General features: G+C 38.3%; 1 protein-coding gene across 4 annotated transcripts in view; it reads right to left on the bottom strand.

Moving 5' to 3' along the window:
- gabrg2 (gamma-aminobutyric acid type A receptor subunit gamma2) overlaps positions 1-19325 on the bottom strand; it is an 81129-nt gene that overhangs the window by 44373 nt on the left and 17431 nt on the right. For all 4 annotated transcript variants that reach the window (XM_047379025.1, XM_047379023.1, XM_047379024.1 and 1 more), the window contains exons 3-4: positions 8187-8254; positions 3267-3487 (exon numbers count right to left, since the gene is read on the bottom strand). In XM_047379025.1, the coding sequence (XP_047234981.1) occupies positions 3267-3487; positions 8187-8254 (289 nt within the window). The remainder of the gene's footprint in view (positions 1-3266; positions 3488-8186; positions 8255-19325) is intronic.

Below are 19325 nucleotides of genomic sequence, written 5' to 3'. Positions count from 1 at the left end.
CAACAGGATTAACTGTGGATGCAAGAAGAAGCTGTCTGAAAGGGATGTTCGGGTGCTAACCCGGATTGTATCCTGTTTCCACCAGAACTGTCCGTTGGGAGCTCCACAGGGTCAATATACACGGCCGGGCTGCTATAGCCAAATCTTTGGTCACTCATGCCAATGCCAAACGTCAGTTTCAATGGTGCAAGGAGCGCAAATCTTGGGCTGTGGACAATGTGAAACATGTATTGTTCTCTGATGAGTCCACCTTTACTGTTTCCCCCACATCCGGGAGAGTTACGATGTGGAGAAAGCCCCAAAGAAGCGTACCACCCAGACTGTTGCAGGCCCAGAGTGAAGCATGGGTGTGGATCAGTGATGGTGTGGGCTGCCATATCATGGCATTCCTTTGTCCCAATACTTGTGCTAGATAGGCGCATCACTGCCAAGGACTACCGAACCATTCTTGAGGACCATGTGCATCCAATGGTTCAAACATTGTATCCTGAAGGCGGTGCCGTGTATCAGGATGACAATGGACAAATACACACAGCAAGACTGGTGAAAGATTGGTTTAATGAACATGAAAGTGAAGTTGAACATCTCCCATGGCCTGCACAGTCACCAGATCTAAATATTATTGAGCCACTTTGGGGTGTTTTGGAGGAGCGAGTCCGGAAACGTTTTCCTCCACCAGTATCATGTAGTGACCTGGCCACTATCCTGCAAGAAGAATGGCTTAAAATCCCTCTGACCACTGTGCAGGACTTGTATATGTCATTCCCAAGACGAATTGATGCTGTATTGGCCGCAAAAGGAAGCCCTACACCATACTAATAAATTACTGTGGTCTAAAACCAGGTGTTTCAGTTTCATTGTCCAACCCCTGTATATTCTTTACTCCAAAATATATGCAAATACCCTATCACTTCAGTAATATCCATACTGTTAAAAATAGTAATGTGGATTAGGTGGTTTAAACGTCAGTTGCGTTGATAGGGTTGTCAGTTGTTAAAGAGAAAAGTATAGAGGTCCTCTCTAACTTGACAAATTAGGGTAAAGTTCTTAATAGCAATATAGTTTTACAATAAAGGTTTGTTTTGCAAAAATATTTCAAAAAAGATCCCCTATTATCTTATATTGCATTATGCTTATTGTGTTGTAATTTACATCTTAACATGGGCATACTGTTTTAAACTTGGCTAAAAATTTTTAAGTCCTGTTTCAAGGTACAATGTCTTAATAATCTTGCACACCGTCCACCTCACTTTTATGAGAAGATGAGCCTCTTAACACTTAGTGCTGCAAAACGTATTTTGCTTTCTTGTCATATTTAAATGTTGCAGATTAAACTGACCTCTTATTTTCCCTTTAGAATTTTAGAGAGAAAATTCCATCATTTACAAAAAATTGCCATGTCCTGAACCAGCTAAACAGCCCCGGCCATCCTGCTGACACCATGTGATATGGTTATTATGATAGATTTTATGTACTTTTTCCAAAATGCTGTCTTTCATACCCACTATAATGGAACAGACACCTTCCAAAAAGTTCCCCTTTTTACTTTTTTCTAGTCTCTTTCTTACAGTTTAAGAACACTGACTGGCCCCTCCTGGAAGGGCTCAACACAGTTTCATGTGTTGCCCCTTTGTGAAAATGGCTTTTACCATAGTTTTCCAAAGCCTTGGAAATGGCTTTATAAGCCTTTCCAGACTGAAATATGGAAATATTGTTTTCTCATTGTCAAATTTGTTTACATTAGGGCATGATGTGTTGGATTTTGAGATCCTATTCTAGTCTAGTCTATTTCATATTTTTGTAAAGGTTTGATTTAAGCCATTTCTTGATTATACATCTGTATATTTCAGGACTTTGCTTGGCTAGTGAAATTAAACAAAAAAGAATGTGGTTATTAAAAGTTTGCATGATTTAAGAAGGGAGGAAAGTTTTTCTATAGGGCTAGGTTGGTTTGGACACTTTTTTTCTCCTAATAAATGAAACCATGATTTAAAATCTTCTCTTAGTACTTCCTCTGATATCAAAATGTGATTATTTAATGATCTGAAACTCAACGTGTCTCAAGAAAAAAAAACAAAAAAGAAACATAAGAAATATGTATGGGGGGTAAATACTTGTTTAGAGCCATGCTGCTTCTTTCTTTCTATCTTCCTAGACATTACCACAGGCCTGGCATTTTCTTTAGTTGTTACACTTTCCTGGAGGGGGGTTTGGCAGAGCTATCGAAAATCTTAATGTAAACTTTTTTGAGGATTATACACTTGTCTCTGTCTTTTGTCATTTAGCTGTCTCTCTCTCTCCTAGACACAGCAATTAAGGGAGCTATTGTTGTGACTAACTGTTATGTGCACTGTTTTTCATAACATACATTAGATTTGGCTCAGACCTTATATATTAGGATATGTTTCTCTCCTAAGCCACAAAAGGAGTTAATGTGGCCATTTACTTTTTGTGTAATGGATGGCACAGCAGATGGCACCTCACATTGGGCCATGTTCTACTACAGGTTTCTTCCTTTTAAAGGGAAGTTCTCCTTCCCCAGTGTCACGATACGTATGCTTAGTATAAGGGATTGCTGTTACCAACACTATACAATCAACCAACCACCATCGCTATGTACTCATTTAGAAGTGATTGTTGCAAAGTCAGTGATCAAATGGCTGGGTTTACCTTGAACCAGTGAAATAATAAACTGAACTTGACAGCATCGTTTTGTAAATTTGTGAAGTATGATCAATGTATGTGATTAGAAATTTATATAAATTAGATGGCCTTTTGGTAAAGTTTTTAAAAAATATATTCTTGGAATTTGGTATGAGATAAATAAACTAAACATAACTGACTTGATTTGAATTATATTCTCACAGGTACTGAGATCTGAACATATTCCATCTCTCAGATATCTGCAATATTGACCTTTAAATAGTAGAATTCAAATTTTAATTTTAATTTTTCTCATTTGAGTAAAAAACATGACATTACTTCGCTCCTCAGTATATGAGACATGTAAACTTGTTAATAATACCAGATAAAACAAATAATAACAGATAAAAAGCATGTATAAATCAATTAAAATAAAAGCAAATAAAAAAACTGACAGATGTTTTCTCGAACATTAGTTACAACTCAAATGTCAGGCACTTTCAATCCTTCAAATCTTTCTTGAAATAAACTGTTAGTCTATGATGAACCAATAACATCTGAACAAGATATTCTGTTTTGCTGAAATTACTGATTCCTGGACCAAGTCAACACTAGCGCCTTACCTGAGAGTGTAGAGTATTCTTCCGTCATTCCAGATCCTAAGCATCCGATTGGGTGTGGTGATCCAGTGGGCATCAGCTTTCTTTGAGTTCCGAAAAAAAGTGTCTGGGATCCAGATCTTTCCCACCATGTTGCTGTTGAGACGAAGAACTTTCATCGTGCTGTTGAATTTTAACCTCCTGTCGTACCAGGTCTGAGCAAAAAATATGTCGATGGTGTATTCCTGACATAAACATAAAACACATTGATCTGTTTAAGCTTCAATCAACATGTAAATATGCAACAACATGTAAATTAAATAAAGACTGAGACAAAACTGAAGGAAGATGACTGTGGAGTGAGAAATACAAATTCAATGATTCTGAAAGTATCCAAAAACAGCAAATATATTCTTGACATAATAGAGAGTATTGTGGAGCCACTAACTCATATTTTTAATTTGTCATTCCCAGAAAACATGGAAATTGCAAAAATAACTCCATAATTTAAAGTCGGAGATAAACACGAATTCACTAAGTATAGACCAATATCTCTATTGCCTCAAGTCCCAAAAAATCTTGAAAAACTCTATATTGCAAGACTTAATAACTTTACTGAAAAACACAAACTAGTAATGCACACCCAGTATGGCTTTCAGTCTACTAGATCTACTTCCATGGCGCTCATGGAGCTTGTAGAAGAAATCACCTTAAGAATAGACAAAAAACAATACACTATATGCAATTTTATACACCTCAAAAAAAAGTTTGACATTAAAGATCATAATATATCACTCAAAAAGTTAAAGAGGCTCGAGATCAGAGGTGTAGCCTTGAACTGTATGAAAAGATCTATTAACAACAGAACACAATTTGTTGTATATTAGAATGATTAAACGTTACCTCTGTGTCCCACAGAGGTCAGTCTAAGGACCCACATTATTTATTCTTTATATAAATAACTTCAATAACGTGTGTCACAAACTTAAATTCATTATCTCCACAGATGACACAAATATCTTAAGCTCAAGTGAAAATCTAAATGGACATCAAGGAACTGGACTTACTTAAAAAAACGGTTTGACAAAAATAGACCATCACTCAATTTGAGTAACAAAAAATATTTACATTTTTGGCAATTGCAAATTTGTTCCAAAAATCTATGTAGAAATTAATAGTGTAAAAATAGAAAGAGTGGGTTGTTGGTTTTAAACCCCAGCTCTATCTTTCTCAGTTGTTGTGTCCTCGGACAAGACACTTCGCCCTCCTTGCCTGCTGATGGTGGTCAGAGTGGTTGGTGGCACTGCTGTTATGGCAGCCTCACTTTTGTCAGTCTGCCCAAGGGCAGCTGTGGCTACAATGTACCATAAATACCATAAATGGGTGGATGACCGATTGTAGTGTAAATTGCTTTGCGGTCTCAGCACTCTTGATAAAGCACTATACAAGTGCAAGCCATTTACCATTTACTATCTGACTAATATTCTGTGATTAGCTATTTTTGACAGATATGTTAAGGCCTAAATGTGAAGATGTCTGTTCTTAATTACAAAGATTTTCTTTTGAAACGTTAAAAGGAATTGAAATTGAAAACATCCCCAATCATGAGGTTGCATTTCATCTAGATCAATGGTGTCTAAAGTGCGGCCCGGCTCTCTCTGAATAACCCTGTGGGACCCTGAACCACAATTATAGAGTGGAGCAACTCCTGCTTGCAAGCAGTTACAAGCTTTTTTTCATCTTTTAGGGTGACATTTTCAAAGACAAATAAAATATTCATAAAAATGGCAAGTACAATACCAATTATTTACTTTTAATTTACCATGGTTGTGTATTCATCTTTATTTTATAGTAAAAATAACTACAAACATTCAGGAACTTTTACCCAAAGCTGCCTTGGTGACAGACATTTGTGTGGCCCACAAGAGCTTTCAGTTTGACAATTTTGTCCTATCATGGCAAGAAGTTTGGACACAACTTGTCAAGATAATAGGTACTTTATAATTTTGCTCTGTGTTGAGCTTAATATAGTTTGAAAAAACCAATAGAATATATTCTTTTTTGGCTCTCTAATCTGACACAGCTCTTACTTACAGCAAGGCTGCCTCTGATTATCTGATTAGCCCTCATGACAACCTCTTTCAGAGTGACCTTCAGGCAGGCACAACCGTTGTTGAGATAGTAAAGCAGACTTTACCTCCAGCCTAGGCCGGTTACGGGAATAAAGATATACCATATCAAGATATACTGTGTTATAGTTTCAAAATGACTAAACCTTTCCATCATACCATTACCATAGTCTAACAAGCTCCTAATGAGACAACAGAGAGATTGTTGAAGTGACCAGTTATCTCAGGCTATATAGAGCATACACTAAGACAGTGTTTTCCCTCCCTCACCTGCTGCTGCAGCTGCACAGTTTATGTTATGGATAATATAATAATAATAATAATAATAATAATAATAATAATATGACATAATAGTTTAGAAGCAGTAGGATTATTTGTTGTTCTATTTGAAATGAAGGCACTGTCATACATATTATTTACAATGTTTGTATAAATACCATGAAACTGTTATTTTTGCTCAAGGTTATCAAATTGTGACAATCTCATATCTATGGTATGGGAAGTTTTCTTGTAATCATTTTACTTCAATTAAATTGAATTTAAAGTGTTAACCCCCCCAAAAAATTTTGATTGTGAGAAATATACACAAACCACCTGATTCTTCTTTAAAAGTGTGATAAAAAATTACCCATTGGAATGAAAATTAAATCCTTCTTCGGAGTGATTTTGATTGTGAGGCTGCATGGTTTATATCCTCAGTATAGTTAAATAAAGGTTACTTATGCAACATGAAATACATAATATTAAGGGTTAAGAATATTGTTGAAAAACAGATCACATTGTTGGCCTGGATATGTAAATTAAATTATTAACAGAGCAGGTAAAATATTTAACTGTTTTACTGAAGGTTTAACGCTAAATCTCTCAAACTGCTGCTCTTGCAGCAGTTTATTCTCTTGCTTCATCTCCAGTTCAGTCTTTCTTGAAGCTATGTTGGATCATAGACAGGTCAGATAGATAGGCCAGGTGTTCTGGTGGTTAAAATAACTAAAAAGAGAAAAGAAATAAATATGTGGTCTTTTAAAAATAGAACAGAGACTAGCTAAGCCCTGAGGTTCAAAGGAAAGTAGAAGAGAATTGGAAAAATTGGGATTTGTGTGGAAGAGGACACAGGCTCTCTGACAAAGCTCTACCAAAATATGAAATCAAAATCCATGCCAATTGGGTTCTAACTGGAATTTGACAAATACTCTTACCAGACCAAATTCCCCTTTTCTTTAACAATGGACAGACAGACGGTTATGTACAGCAATGCGAGAAAGTCTGAATAATACTTCAGGATCTTTATGATGGCTCAGTCACACATGGGAAATGTTTCAAAAGTCATATGTTTTCCTGGTTATATTGTTGGACATAACCAAAAGAAGCTAAGCACTGCCACTTTCCCACAGCTATGGAAACTCAATTCCTGATGTTTGTTCTTCTTCAAACATCAACCTCTTTCTCTCCAGTAGTTCAGACAATACCTCTATTGCCCCCTCCCTAACCTTCACAGGGTGTAAAGTTGCCATATCTTAGAGATTCCTAAATCAAAATTAACCAATCAAAACTGAATGGATGACTGCTACAGATGCATACCCCCACACCATCTATCTTCTGTCCTCATAAAAATGACCAACCTCATTTGTCATGTCATTGTGGTTACATACTCTCACAATAGCATGCTTTACATGTGAATGTGAACCCATCAGTCAACCTTTCATGTGTGTAGAGTGCCTCCATTTCAAACATAGACTGTGCAGTCATTGTGCTTGTATTGTGACTCCCTAATGTAGCTCAAACACTCATTTTCTAACTGATTACATTAATGTATCTAACTGCAGTTATAGAGAGTGTGTCTTAAAGTTAACATGAAACCCCATCAACATGCACTAATTTGGAAATATATATATATATACAATTATATTTAATGTTTTGTCAGTAGCTGGTCCACTTTTGTCAACAGAAAATGTATTTGTGTGTGCGCCAAATAAACTCAAGCTACACAGTGTATAAACTCATGTAATGTTAGTATCTATATTTAAAAATATTGTTTATTTTTGCAAAATTCTAAAATTATTTTGAATTGTCATGCATAAACACTTTACATGCCATTAAGATATTCAGCCTGACAGATGGAGTCTAACCACAGTAGATGCCTTCAAATGACACAGATGACAGACCCAAGTTGGATAAGGTCACTGACAGTTACAATCACGTAATATGGTGCAACCCCGCTCTTAATTATTTAGTGAAATGTTATGTAACTCTTTTTGTTGAGAACAGACCACTGCTCTCGGAGAACACAACTTCAGTTAATATTACAATAACATTGTGAAATAAAGAACTTGTGCAAAAGGATTAAAGGTGACAGTAGTTACAAATGTGGTCTACATGGACCTATTTTTAGTAAAACTCAGTGAGTAAAAGCAATAAAATACATGAACGAAAGTATTTATTTTAGAAATTCAGACATTACAAAACGAATACAAAAGGAGAGATAAAAATGGATGCTAGGCAATGGCATACTGTATTCCACATTCTAATTTGCAAATGATCTTTATGTTTTACGCTTTATTTCAGAGAAATAATGATAAATGAACAAGAACTAGTTAAAGTTGGAGCTGTTAAATTAGTTCAAAATATTTAGGTGGTGAACTATGAACAGGAATCAATTCATTTTAACCTGACAGAACAGAATTTAGAATTAGCTTTTGTTAAGGATGAAGTGGCACGACACTGAATATCACAGTCTGCCTCTGAATAATAGATAAAGGTTCTGGGACACTTCTAATATGATAGGGGAAAATTTGCATACTATTTCTTTCCCACTTACCATATTGATGGCATTTACTGGGCCGATGCTGTTGACAAACATGTCGGTATGGATCACTGTTGGCTTGACTGCAGAGAAGAATAGGAAATTAGATCTTAGGGATTGGTTATAATTTAGAAAGTCACACAAGTAGTTTTAAAACATGAACAACAGTTATTCCACCAGTTATATGTAGTAGGGAAGAAACTCATTGTACCACCAAGTAAGGATGGGCAGTGGCCTTTGCTTTAAATTGCTCAAATCTGGCCAGACTTATGCGGACAGATTTTTATTTAAAATTAGGAATTGAAGAACGGACAGTACAGACTCTGATGAACTGTAACATTTATTCATTCATTCTTACAAAGGTAATTTACAGGGGTTGGACAATGAAACTGAAACACCTGTCATTTTAGTGTGGGAGGTTTCATGGCTAAATTGGACCAGCCTGGTAGCCAGTCTTCATTGATTGCACATTGCACCAGTAAGAGCAGAGTGTGAAGGTTCAATTAACAGGGTAAGAGCACAGTTTTGCTCAAAATATTGAAATGCACACAACATTATGGGTGACATACCAGAGTTCAAAAGAGGACAAATTGTTGGTGCACGTCTTGCTGGTGCAAAAAACATAAAACCATGGCGTCCCAAATCACGGCAGAATTAAATGTGCACCTCGACTCTCCTGTTTCCACCAGAACTGTCCGTCGGGAGCTCCACAGGGTCAATATACAATGCCGGGCTGCTATAGCCAAACCTTTGGTCACTCATGCCAATGCCAAACGTCAGTTTCAATGGTGCAAGGAGCGCAAATCTTGGGCTGTGGACAATGTGAAACATGTATTGTTCTCTGATGAGTCCACCTTTACTCTTTTCCCCCCATCCGGGAGAGTTAAGGTGTGGAGAAGCCCCAAAGAAGCATACCACCCAGACTGTTGCATGCCCAGAATGAAGCATGGGGGTGGATCAGTGATGGTGTGGGCTGCCATATCATGGCATTCCTTTGTTCCAATACTTGTGCTAGATGGGCACATCACTGCCAAGGACTACCGAACCATTCTTGAGGACCATGTGCATCCAATGGTTCAAACATTGTATCCTGAAGGCGGTGCCGTGTATCAGGATGACAATGCACAAATACACACAGCAAGACTGGTGAAAGATTGGTTTGATGAACATGAAAGTGAAGTTGAACATCTCCCATGGCCTGCACAGTCACCAGATCTAAATATTATTGAGCCACTTTGGGGTGTTTTGGAGGAACGAGTCAGGAAACGTTTTCCTCCACCAGTATCACATAGTGACCTGGCCACTATCCTGCAAGAAGAATGGCTTAAAATCCCTCTCACTACTGTGCAGGACTTGTATATGTCATCCCCAAGACGAATTGACGCTGTATTGGCCGCAAAAGGAGGCCCTACACCATACTAATAAATTATTGTGGTCTAAAACCAGGTGTTTCAGTTTCATTGTCCAACCCCTGTATGTCCTTCATAATTTCGAATACTTCCAGATCTCCCCACCCTTTGAACCCCCCCTCTCCCCACTTACAAAGCCCATGACAGCTTATACCTGACCTCACCAGGCAAATACAAACATGTTAATTTTGGCTTGCAGAATATCAATGTTAAATCCATGGTTAGAATATTACTATTAACAGATCCATACATATACACTGTATTATCATATAAAAGCAAACACTTGCCATTTGGAATGTTGATGGATTTTATTTATACAAATATACCAAGCAAAATATAAACAAAACTTCAAAAACTTTAAAATACTTTAAAACTTGGTCAGACACCTGGTGCCTTCATGGTGATAAAAGCTAATTAAATTGTATTATTGACCAAAACAACAATTCATTACAGATCACATTGACCTGCTTACCAACATAATTGCACTGTATAACAAAAATATAATTTTTTGCACTGGTTAATCTGTCGATCCATGCATTTATTATTCTCTGCCTATCTAAAATGGGGTTGTGGGGGTAACAGGCCCAGGACGGAAAGCGACTCTCTCCAGCTCCTTTTGGAGATCCCAAAGTGTTTCCAACCGAGAAGAAATATAAAGTCCTTCCAGTGGGTTCTAGGTCAGCCACAGAGTGTTATCCCAGTGGAAGGTTTTTGGAAAACTTCCGAAGGGACGCCACCACGAGGCATACTAATCAGAGGCTTAAGGCTCAGGATCTTAAGGTGTAGACATGCGAAAGGAGAGTGTGTAGTTCGAAAGCTTCAAGGTGTCATCTTTGCTTTTTGCAGGTGATGTGGTTCTGTTGGCATCTTGAGGCCTGCAGGCACTGGATCGGTTTGCAGCAGAGTGTGCAGCAGTTGGCAAAATAGGCTGAGGCCATGGTTCTCAACTGCAAAGAAGTGGACTTATTCCTCTGGATTGGGGGTTAATCTTTGTCTTTACCAGCGGAGTTTAACCATATTATGTCTTGTTCAGGATTGATTGTAGGATGAATGGAAGATACACATATGGATAACAGCTTCTTCTGCAGTAATGTGGGTGTTTCTTTGATCTGTTGTGGTAAAGAAAGTGCTGGACCAAAAGCAAAGATCTTGCTTTGCCGTTCAGTCTCTGTACCACCCTGACCTATGGTCATGGGATATGGACCACGACCGAAAGAACAAGACCCCAGTGTTACGGCCGTTGACCAGCAATGCAGTGGTGCACTCTTAATCATGCAGTTTTGAATGTGGCAGCACACTGATGGGATTGGCTGATTCGGACTCTACCCGCCTCCTTCCTGAAGATTTCCCGTTGGACTGGCCTTGGAACGTTGGACCAATTACATCTGCCGATCGACCACCTGATCCTTCAAGAAGATCTGAGGGAGACTCATTCAGTGGGGCAGCTTCGAACTGTGCACACAGCTTGCCCCCTTGTGCCACCTGTTTGCTTTGCGAACTTGGCCTGATCTTCAAAAGGTTTGCATGTACAAAAACACACACAAACCTGTTTGCCTTCGCAAAGCTGATCTACAAATGAGGTATTTATTGGGCAAAATCAGATGAATCAGTGCAAACGTTTTAGTGTGTTTACCTTCATGAATATCCAAAACACATGATAATGACTGATTCTGTCTGATTCTGTCTCATATCCCTCTCCCAAATTCATGGGAGGGGGATATCATTCAAAATGGCATGACAGGCTTGTCGTGAACAACAGGACACAGGTGACATGATCTGAAAATGTTTCCACAAAGTGTAACTGAACAGGTGTGTTTTTATGGAGCGTGAACCAGGTGGAGCAAGGAGACAGATTAGCTTGGAGCAGGTGAACCGAATAAAATTAATTGACAGACAGAACACGTGACAGGAGCAAAACAGGACTTCAAGGATACAAACTAATAGAAATATTACTAGAAATACATGAAACTAAAGCATAACCAGATCAAAAAGCCAAACTTGACAAAACATGAATAAGAAAAAGCTAAAGCATGACCAGGAAAATAATAAACAGAAACATGATTCAAAAACTGTGAGAAACATATAAGAAAAAAACAGAAACCAAACAACCCCAAATCAAAACAGTTGGATTAGTTTGATTACATTTTCTAAATGTGCCAGGGGAGGATTTATACAGTAAAAAACAATTTTGTGTAACCAAAGAAACAATTTAAACAACCAAACATGTTGTATATCGTTAAAATATTGGCAAAACAAACAAAACGATAAAACTGTAATCCAATATTTTGACTAAAGGCGATGCAGGATGCAGTTTTTGCCTTACTGGGTCTGTCCGGACCACAAACGTAAAGCATCTGCTCGCAGAATAACTTTAAATGTAGCCTTCTGTTTGCGCAATTACACACTCAGAGGCTTCCTGCACAAATGAACAGCGAGGGGAAATCTTGTCAGGGCAGAGACTGAGATGACAAACCTGCTGCTGTGAATAGCGACAAGAAAGGTCAGAAAATTGTAACTGTCCAGAAAACAGGAGCAGAATGGAACAGAAGGAAAAATCAGCAACTGGATCATTCATAATGATGCTGCGCAACAACCCCTGCATGTTTCAAGCAATACAGCAGAAAATATCTCTTTGCTTTTCCTCTAGTTCCGCAGGTGGCAGTAGCAGCCAGCCAGTAGCACACGCAATTTCCTCATTTAAATAAGGCGTTCGGCACCTTTTCTCCACCTCTTAACCATTGCGCACTCATTATTTGAAGATCGCACACAACATGTCCACTAATTGCACAAGCAATATTTTTTGTAGATCAAGACCTTAGTGTTTTGTGAGTTGGCTATCTCTGTAGCTTGTGGAGAGTGTCTTTCAAGACTGTTTTATTGTAAACATGGTATTCGGTTTTGATTAAATTGTGTTTTTCTCTTGCTATTTTTGTTTGGGGCCAATGGTTTCATTTAGAGAGGCTTCGATTTGGTTTTGTATTTTGTATTTTGTATATTATGGATTGAGATTTAGGCATGATCAAAATTTTATTCTATGTCCAATTTCCTTAGATTTTCATACAAACAGCACTCTCCAGAGACATACAATTCACATACAATATTAATGAAATGTTTAGGATAATCTGATAATTTATTGAAGGACAAAAAAACCATGTCAAGATACCCCCATTTAAAATAGCACAGGACTTAGTTTTCTCCTATAAAATTTCAAAATGTTGGAGCTCACAGAGTGAAGGTATCTCTAATTCATCTTTGCATAATTTCTCTTCATTGTCTTATGTCCTCTTTGCTCCCTTCTTTTCATTTAGGACTAAGAACTGAGAGGGCCATGAAAAAAGGTTGATTTTGTTTCTGAAGAACTATTTGTGTTGATCCGGCCATGTATTTTGGATCAATAACCTGTTGATGATGACCCATTTTCAGTTTTCTTGCAGGCCAGGAGATTTTTATTAAAACCATCTTGGTATAATTTAAAAAATATTTCAGTTACATTTATTTAAAATGAATTTCAGCAATCGTGCCATGGATAATTTTCCTAAAACAATAATGTTTTAATTAATAATATTTTCACTATTAACTATAAAGATCCAGACAGATATGGTTCATCAGACAGAAAAATCAACCTTTTTCTATGGTCTTCTCAGCCCACAAAACTAAATTCTACAGAAAATCTGTGGGTTGAGCTGGAGGGAAGAGGGCATTAAATAGAACCAAGGACACTGGAAGATCTAAGGAGAACTTGATGAATGGTATGAAATCGCTCTCTCTGTAGGCTCCAACCTTTTTAAATGTTATAGGAGAAGACTAAGTACTATCTAATGAGGGAGAACGATGTTACACAAAGTACTGACTGCAGGAGTGTCAATAATTGTGTAATTGGATATCTTATTAGAAATAATTTCTTAAAATATCTTCACGTCATGTTGAAGTAGTTGATTTTATTAAGCTGACTTAAAAACTACATGCCGTGCCATCTGTTTAAGTGAATTTTTTTTTATGCATTTGATTTTACATATTTATTAAAATAAGAATATCACACCATATCATATATTTATCACATATCACATTTTTTGTTAAGGCTTGTTTTTAAATGGATGACTCACAAGATTAGTTTAATGCATTTACCATATATATCAATATGGATCTTGAACTACTTTTTTAGGTGATCATGTGTTTCAATCACTCAGATTAGTACGCTAGTGGATCTAATTTTGATGGTGCATTGTTCTAGCTAGCATAAATTGCAATTATTTCAACTGCTCAGCTAGTGAAAAGTCATACTGTTTTGCTCTCTGCTAATGTGTAGTGTTCATGTGTAAGGAGGACAATTAACTTTTAGCAAGACCTTTAGAAAAGTTGATAATACTGTGCATTTACTGTGGCCTTTGGTCAAAAGTATGTTTAACAGACAAAAAAAGCAACAACAAAAAAGAAATTGGTGCAAATGTTAAAATGTGAAAAGGATTAATATTCAAGAAGACAGGTTGCTAGTTTTTTGTGTCCAAATAGATTTTGTACAAAAATCTGATATAGGTTTTGTTTTACCTAAGATGTGTGATACAAAACACTGAACAGATGCAGGCAAGGCATAGTTAAAAACAAATAAAAGGACACCAGGACAGTGCATGACAAGTCTTGACCAGCTAGATTGCCCAGGAATGCTGCCTCATGAATCAACCATTCAGGGATACTGAGTATCTCCCTGTACTGCTCTCACAGATGGATGTGAGAGGTGCATGCAGACAAGCAAGTCCTCAGCTGTCTGTCAAAGTGAAGGGAGTGAGCAACTTGTCTGTTGGCTTACAGGACCATGATGAACAGCTTTCCTCATCATAACACACGCATGAACATAAACACTGGTAAATATATTTTATAAATAGCCCAGCTGTCTGTCAAAGCCCAACACACAGAGGTGTTGACTGCTAAGAATGTGGTAATAATGAATTAGTTTGTGTGTATTTTGAATCTTGTTTGATTTCTGGAGCCTGAACAAACAGAACATACCTCTGTAGCCACAAATGATTTTTTGTCATAATGTATTGTCAATCATTCTTAATTCTGTTTACACTTTGAAAAATATATAAAATATAGCCACATTAGTGAATATTTGGACAATAACAGGTTTTAGGTAATTTCTCAAAGCAAATTATAAAAGTTGAAATTCAAGAACTACAAACTTTTCAAAACAAGCCGATTTGGAAGCTGTTTTATTTGTAAGTTTTTCTCCTTTTTTATGATCGTAAAAGATTTTTTGATATTTCACCCTCTTTGCTACATTCTCACACTACTCTCCAATTTTGCATTGTTTGCTGTTATTTCAGATTTTAACCTTGTTCTCTCTTTTCTCTTCCTAGAAGCTACACCTGGCCTGGCTCTGTGTCTACCTGTGACACCTTTCTGGAGAGGGGCATCGTCTGAGCTTTTGCTGGCAACAACTTAATGCTCACCCTCTACCAATGATCCACATGGCCCTGTCTTTTAGTGTTTAACCCTTTCACTCTCCTAGACATGGCAATTGACTGAGCTTTACTGTAACTAATTATATGTGCTCCTTTTCAGACTCTAATCTTGAAAACTGGCTCAGAGTTTATCTGTTCTTTCTTTCTAGGCGAAACGACTAAAGGAGCTACATCCATTTAATTTACTTCTCCTTCCCATAGAAAGGACTCCTGGATCAGTGCTTCTTTGTTCTCTTTGTGTCTCTGCTCTGTTCTTTCTCTCAAACCCCCAGTCGGTCGTGGCAGATGGCCGCTCACACTGAGCCTTGTTCTGCTGGAAGTTTCTTCCTGTTAAAAAGGAGTTTTTCCTCTCCACTGTTGCTACATGCATGCTCAGTATGAGGGATTGCTGCAAAGTCAACCCCAGTGACTGTCCACTGTCTCTACATGCTCATCCGGGAGGAGTGAACGCTCCAAGTCACTGACTGGATGCAATCTGCTGGGTTTCCTTAGACAGAAAAACGTTTCATCCAATTTGAATAAATAACTAACTCTGACTGCACTGTTCAATGGTTAGGACTAATTGAATTGAATTGAATTGAATTGAATTGAATTCAGTTTTATTTATATAGCGCCAATTCACAACACATGTTGTCTCAAGGCACTTCACAACAGTCAGGTACATAAATTCCAATTAATTATGTCGGAGTTAGCTTTTTATTCAAATTGGATAAAACGTTTGTCTATCTAAGGAAACCCAGCAGATTGCATCCAGGCAGTGACTTGCAGCATTCCCTCCTCCCGGATGAGCATGTAGAGACAGTGGACAGTCACTGGCGTTGACTTTGCAGCAATCCCTCATACTGAGCATGCATGCAGCGACAGTGGAGAGGAAAAACTCCCTTTTAACAGGAAGAAACCTCCAGCAGAACCAGGCTCAGTGTGAGCGGCCATCTGCCACGACAGACTGGGCGTTTGAGAGAACAGAGCAGAGACACGCAAAGAATACAGAAGCACTGATCCAGGAGTAGTTACAGTAAAAGCTCAGTCATTTTCCATGTCTAGGAGAGAGAAATGGATAAATACTAAAAGACAGGGCTATGTGGATCATTGGTAGAGGGTGAGCATTAAGTTGTTGCCAGCAGAAGCTCGGACAATTCCCCTCTCCAGAAAGGTGTCACAGGCAGACAGAGAGCCAGGCCAGGTGTAGCTTCTAGGAAGAGAAAAGAGAGAACAAGGTTAAAAGCTGAAATAACAGCAAACAATGCAAAACTGGAGAGTAGTGTGAGAATGTAGCGAAGAGGGTGAAAGTGGTCGTTATGTCCTCCAGCAGCCTAACCCTATAGCAGCATAACTACACAGATAGTTTCAGTTCAGATTATTTAGTTAAACGGTGCTTATTTACAACAATGTCGTCTCAAGGCACCTCACAAAGGGTCCCACTGATGGTCATTGTTATACTAAAAACCACAATGATTGGGATACCTCCCTCTGTCAGACTGATTATAGCCATTGGAAAAGAGAAGGGGTCATACAGGTAGGCGAAATGGAGGGTGTGTTTGCACCTCAACCATAACTGAGCTGGTTAGGCTAAACCTGACTCCCCCTTACTCCAACCAACAGGGAGGGAAGAAGACGGAGGTAAAAAATACGGAAGAAAGCTCAGGATAAACTAAGCCACTCTAACTATAAAATCAAAAAGGAAAGTTTTAAGCCTAGCCTTAAAAGTAGACAGGGTGTCTGCCTCACGGACTAAAACTGGGAGCTGGATCCACAGGAGAGGAGCCTGATAACTAAAGGATCTGCCTCCCATTCTACTTCTAGAGACTCTAGGAACCACAAGTAAACCTGCAGTCTGAGAACGAAGTGCTCTGTTAGGAACATATGGAACAATCAGATCTCTGATGTACAGGTCCTTCTCAAAATATTAGCATATTGTGATAAAGTTCATTATTTTCCATAATGTAATGATGAAAATTTAACATTCATATATTTTAGATTCATTGCACACTAACTGAAATATTTCAGGTCTTTTATTGTCTGAATACGGATGATTGTGGCATACAGCTCATGAAAACCCAAAATTCCTATCTCACAAAATTAGCATATTTCATCCGACCAATAAAAGAAAAGTGTTTTTAATACAAAAAACGTCAACCTTCAAATAATCATGTACATTTATGCACTCAATACTTGGTCGGGAATCCTTTGGCAGAAATGACTGCTTCAATGCGGCGTGGCATGGAGGCAATCAGCCTGTGGCACTGCTGAGGTCTTATGGAGGCCCAGGATGCTTCGATAGTGGCCTTTAGCTCATCCAGAGTGTTGGGTCTTGAGTCTCTCAACGTTCTCTTCACAATATCCCACAGATTCTCTATGGGGTTCAGGTCAGGAGAGTTGGCAGGCCAATTGAGCACAGTGATACCATGGTCAGTAAACCATTTACCAGTGGTTTTGGCACTGTGAGCAGGTGCCAGGTCGTGCTGAAAAATTAAATCTTCATCTCCATAAAGCTTTTCAGCAGATGGAAGCATGAAGTGCTCCAAAATCTCCTGATAGCTAGCTGCATTGACCCTGCCCTTGATAAAACACAGTGGACCAACACCAGCAGCTGACATGGCACCCCAGACCATCACTGACTGTGGGTACTTGACACTGGACTTCTGGCATTTTGGCAGTTCCTTCTCTCCAGTCTTCCTCCAGACTCTGCCACCTTGATTTCCGAATGACATGCAGAATTTGCTTTCATCCGAAAAAAGTACTTTGGACCACAACAGTCCAGTGCTGCTTCTCTGTAGCCCAGGTCAGGCGCTTCTGCCGCTGTTTCTGACTCAAAAGTGGCTTGACCTGGGGAATGTGGCACCTGTAGCCCATTTCCTGCACACGCCTGTGCATGATGGCTCTGGATGTTTCTACTCCAGACTCAGTCCACTGCTTCCGCAGGTCCCCCAAGGTCTGGAATCGGCCCTTCTCCACAATCTTCCTCAGGGTTCGGTCACCTCTTCTCGTTGTGCAGCGTTTTCTGCCACACTTTTTCCTTCCCACAGACTTCCCACTGATACAGCACTCTGGGAACAGCCTATTCGTTCAGAAATTTCTTTCTGTGTCTTACCCTCTTGCTTGAGGGTGTCAATAGAGGCCTTCTGGACAGCAGTCAGGTCGGCAGTCTTCCCCATGATTGGGGTTTTGAGCAATGAACCAGGCTGGGAGTTTTAAAGGCCTCAGGAATCTTTTGCAGGTGTTTAGAGTTAACTCGTTGATTCAGATGATTAGGTTCATAGCTCGTTTAGAGACCCTTTTAATGATATGCTAATTTTGTGAGATAGGAATTTTGGGTTTTCATGAGCTGTATGCCAAAATCATCCGTATTAAGACAATAAAAGACCTGAAATATTTCAGTTAGTGTGCAATGAATCTAAAATATATGAATGCTAAATTTTCATCATGACATTATGGAAAATAATGAACTTTATCACAATATGCTAATATTTTGAGAAGGACCTGTATGATGGAGCTAGATCATTAAGGGCTTTATATGTGAGGAGGAGAATTTTAAATTTTATTCTGGACTTAACAGGGAGCCAATGAAGGGAAGCTAAAATAGGAGAAATATGATCTCTCTTTTTAATTTTCATCAGAACTCTTGCTGCAGCATTTTGAATCAGCTGAAGGCTTTTAACTGCATTTTGTGGACATCCTGATAGTAGCGAATTACAATAGTCCAGCTTTGAAGTAACAAATGCATGGACTAGTTTTTCAGCGTCACTCCTAGATAGGATATTTCTAATTTTGTCAATGTTCCGGAGATGAAAGAAGGAAATCCTAGAAACTGTTTAATATGGGATTTAAATTACATGTCCTGGTCAAAAATAACACCAAGGTTTTTTACTTTATTATCAGAGGTCAATTTAATGCCATCCAGGTTAAGTGATTGACTAAGCAGTTTCTTTTTTAAAGACTCCAGTCCAAAGACGACAACTTCTGTCTTGTCTGAATTTATAAGCAACATATTTATCGTCATCCAAGTTTTTATATCTTCAAGACATGCTTGTAGTCTATCTAACTGGTTGGGATCATCAAGATTTATGGATACGTAAAGCTGAGTATCATCAGCGTAACAGTGAAAAATTATCCCATGCTGCCTAATAATTTGACCTATTGGAAGCATATATATAGTAAAGAGAATTGGCCCAAGTACTGAGCCCTGTGGTACTCCACAATTAACCCTGGAGTTTAAAGATGATTTATCATTTACATGAACAAACTGGAATCTGTCAGACAGATAAGATTTTTGGGATTGGGTCTAA

The sequence above is a fragment of the Girardinichthys multiradiatus genome, chromosome 11, assembly GCF_021462225.1.
Source record: "Girardinichthys multiradiatus isolate DD_20200921_A chromosome 11, DD_fGirMul_XY1, whole genome shotgun sequence".
Classification (NCBI taxonomy): Eukaryota; Metazoa; Chordata; class Actinopteri; order Cyprinodontiformes; family Goodeidae; genus Girardinichthys; species Girardinichthys multiradiatus.
Note: the sequence above shows the minus strand (reverse complement) of the source record. Positions and strands in the feature narration are given on the sequence as shown.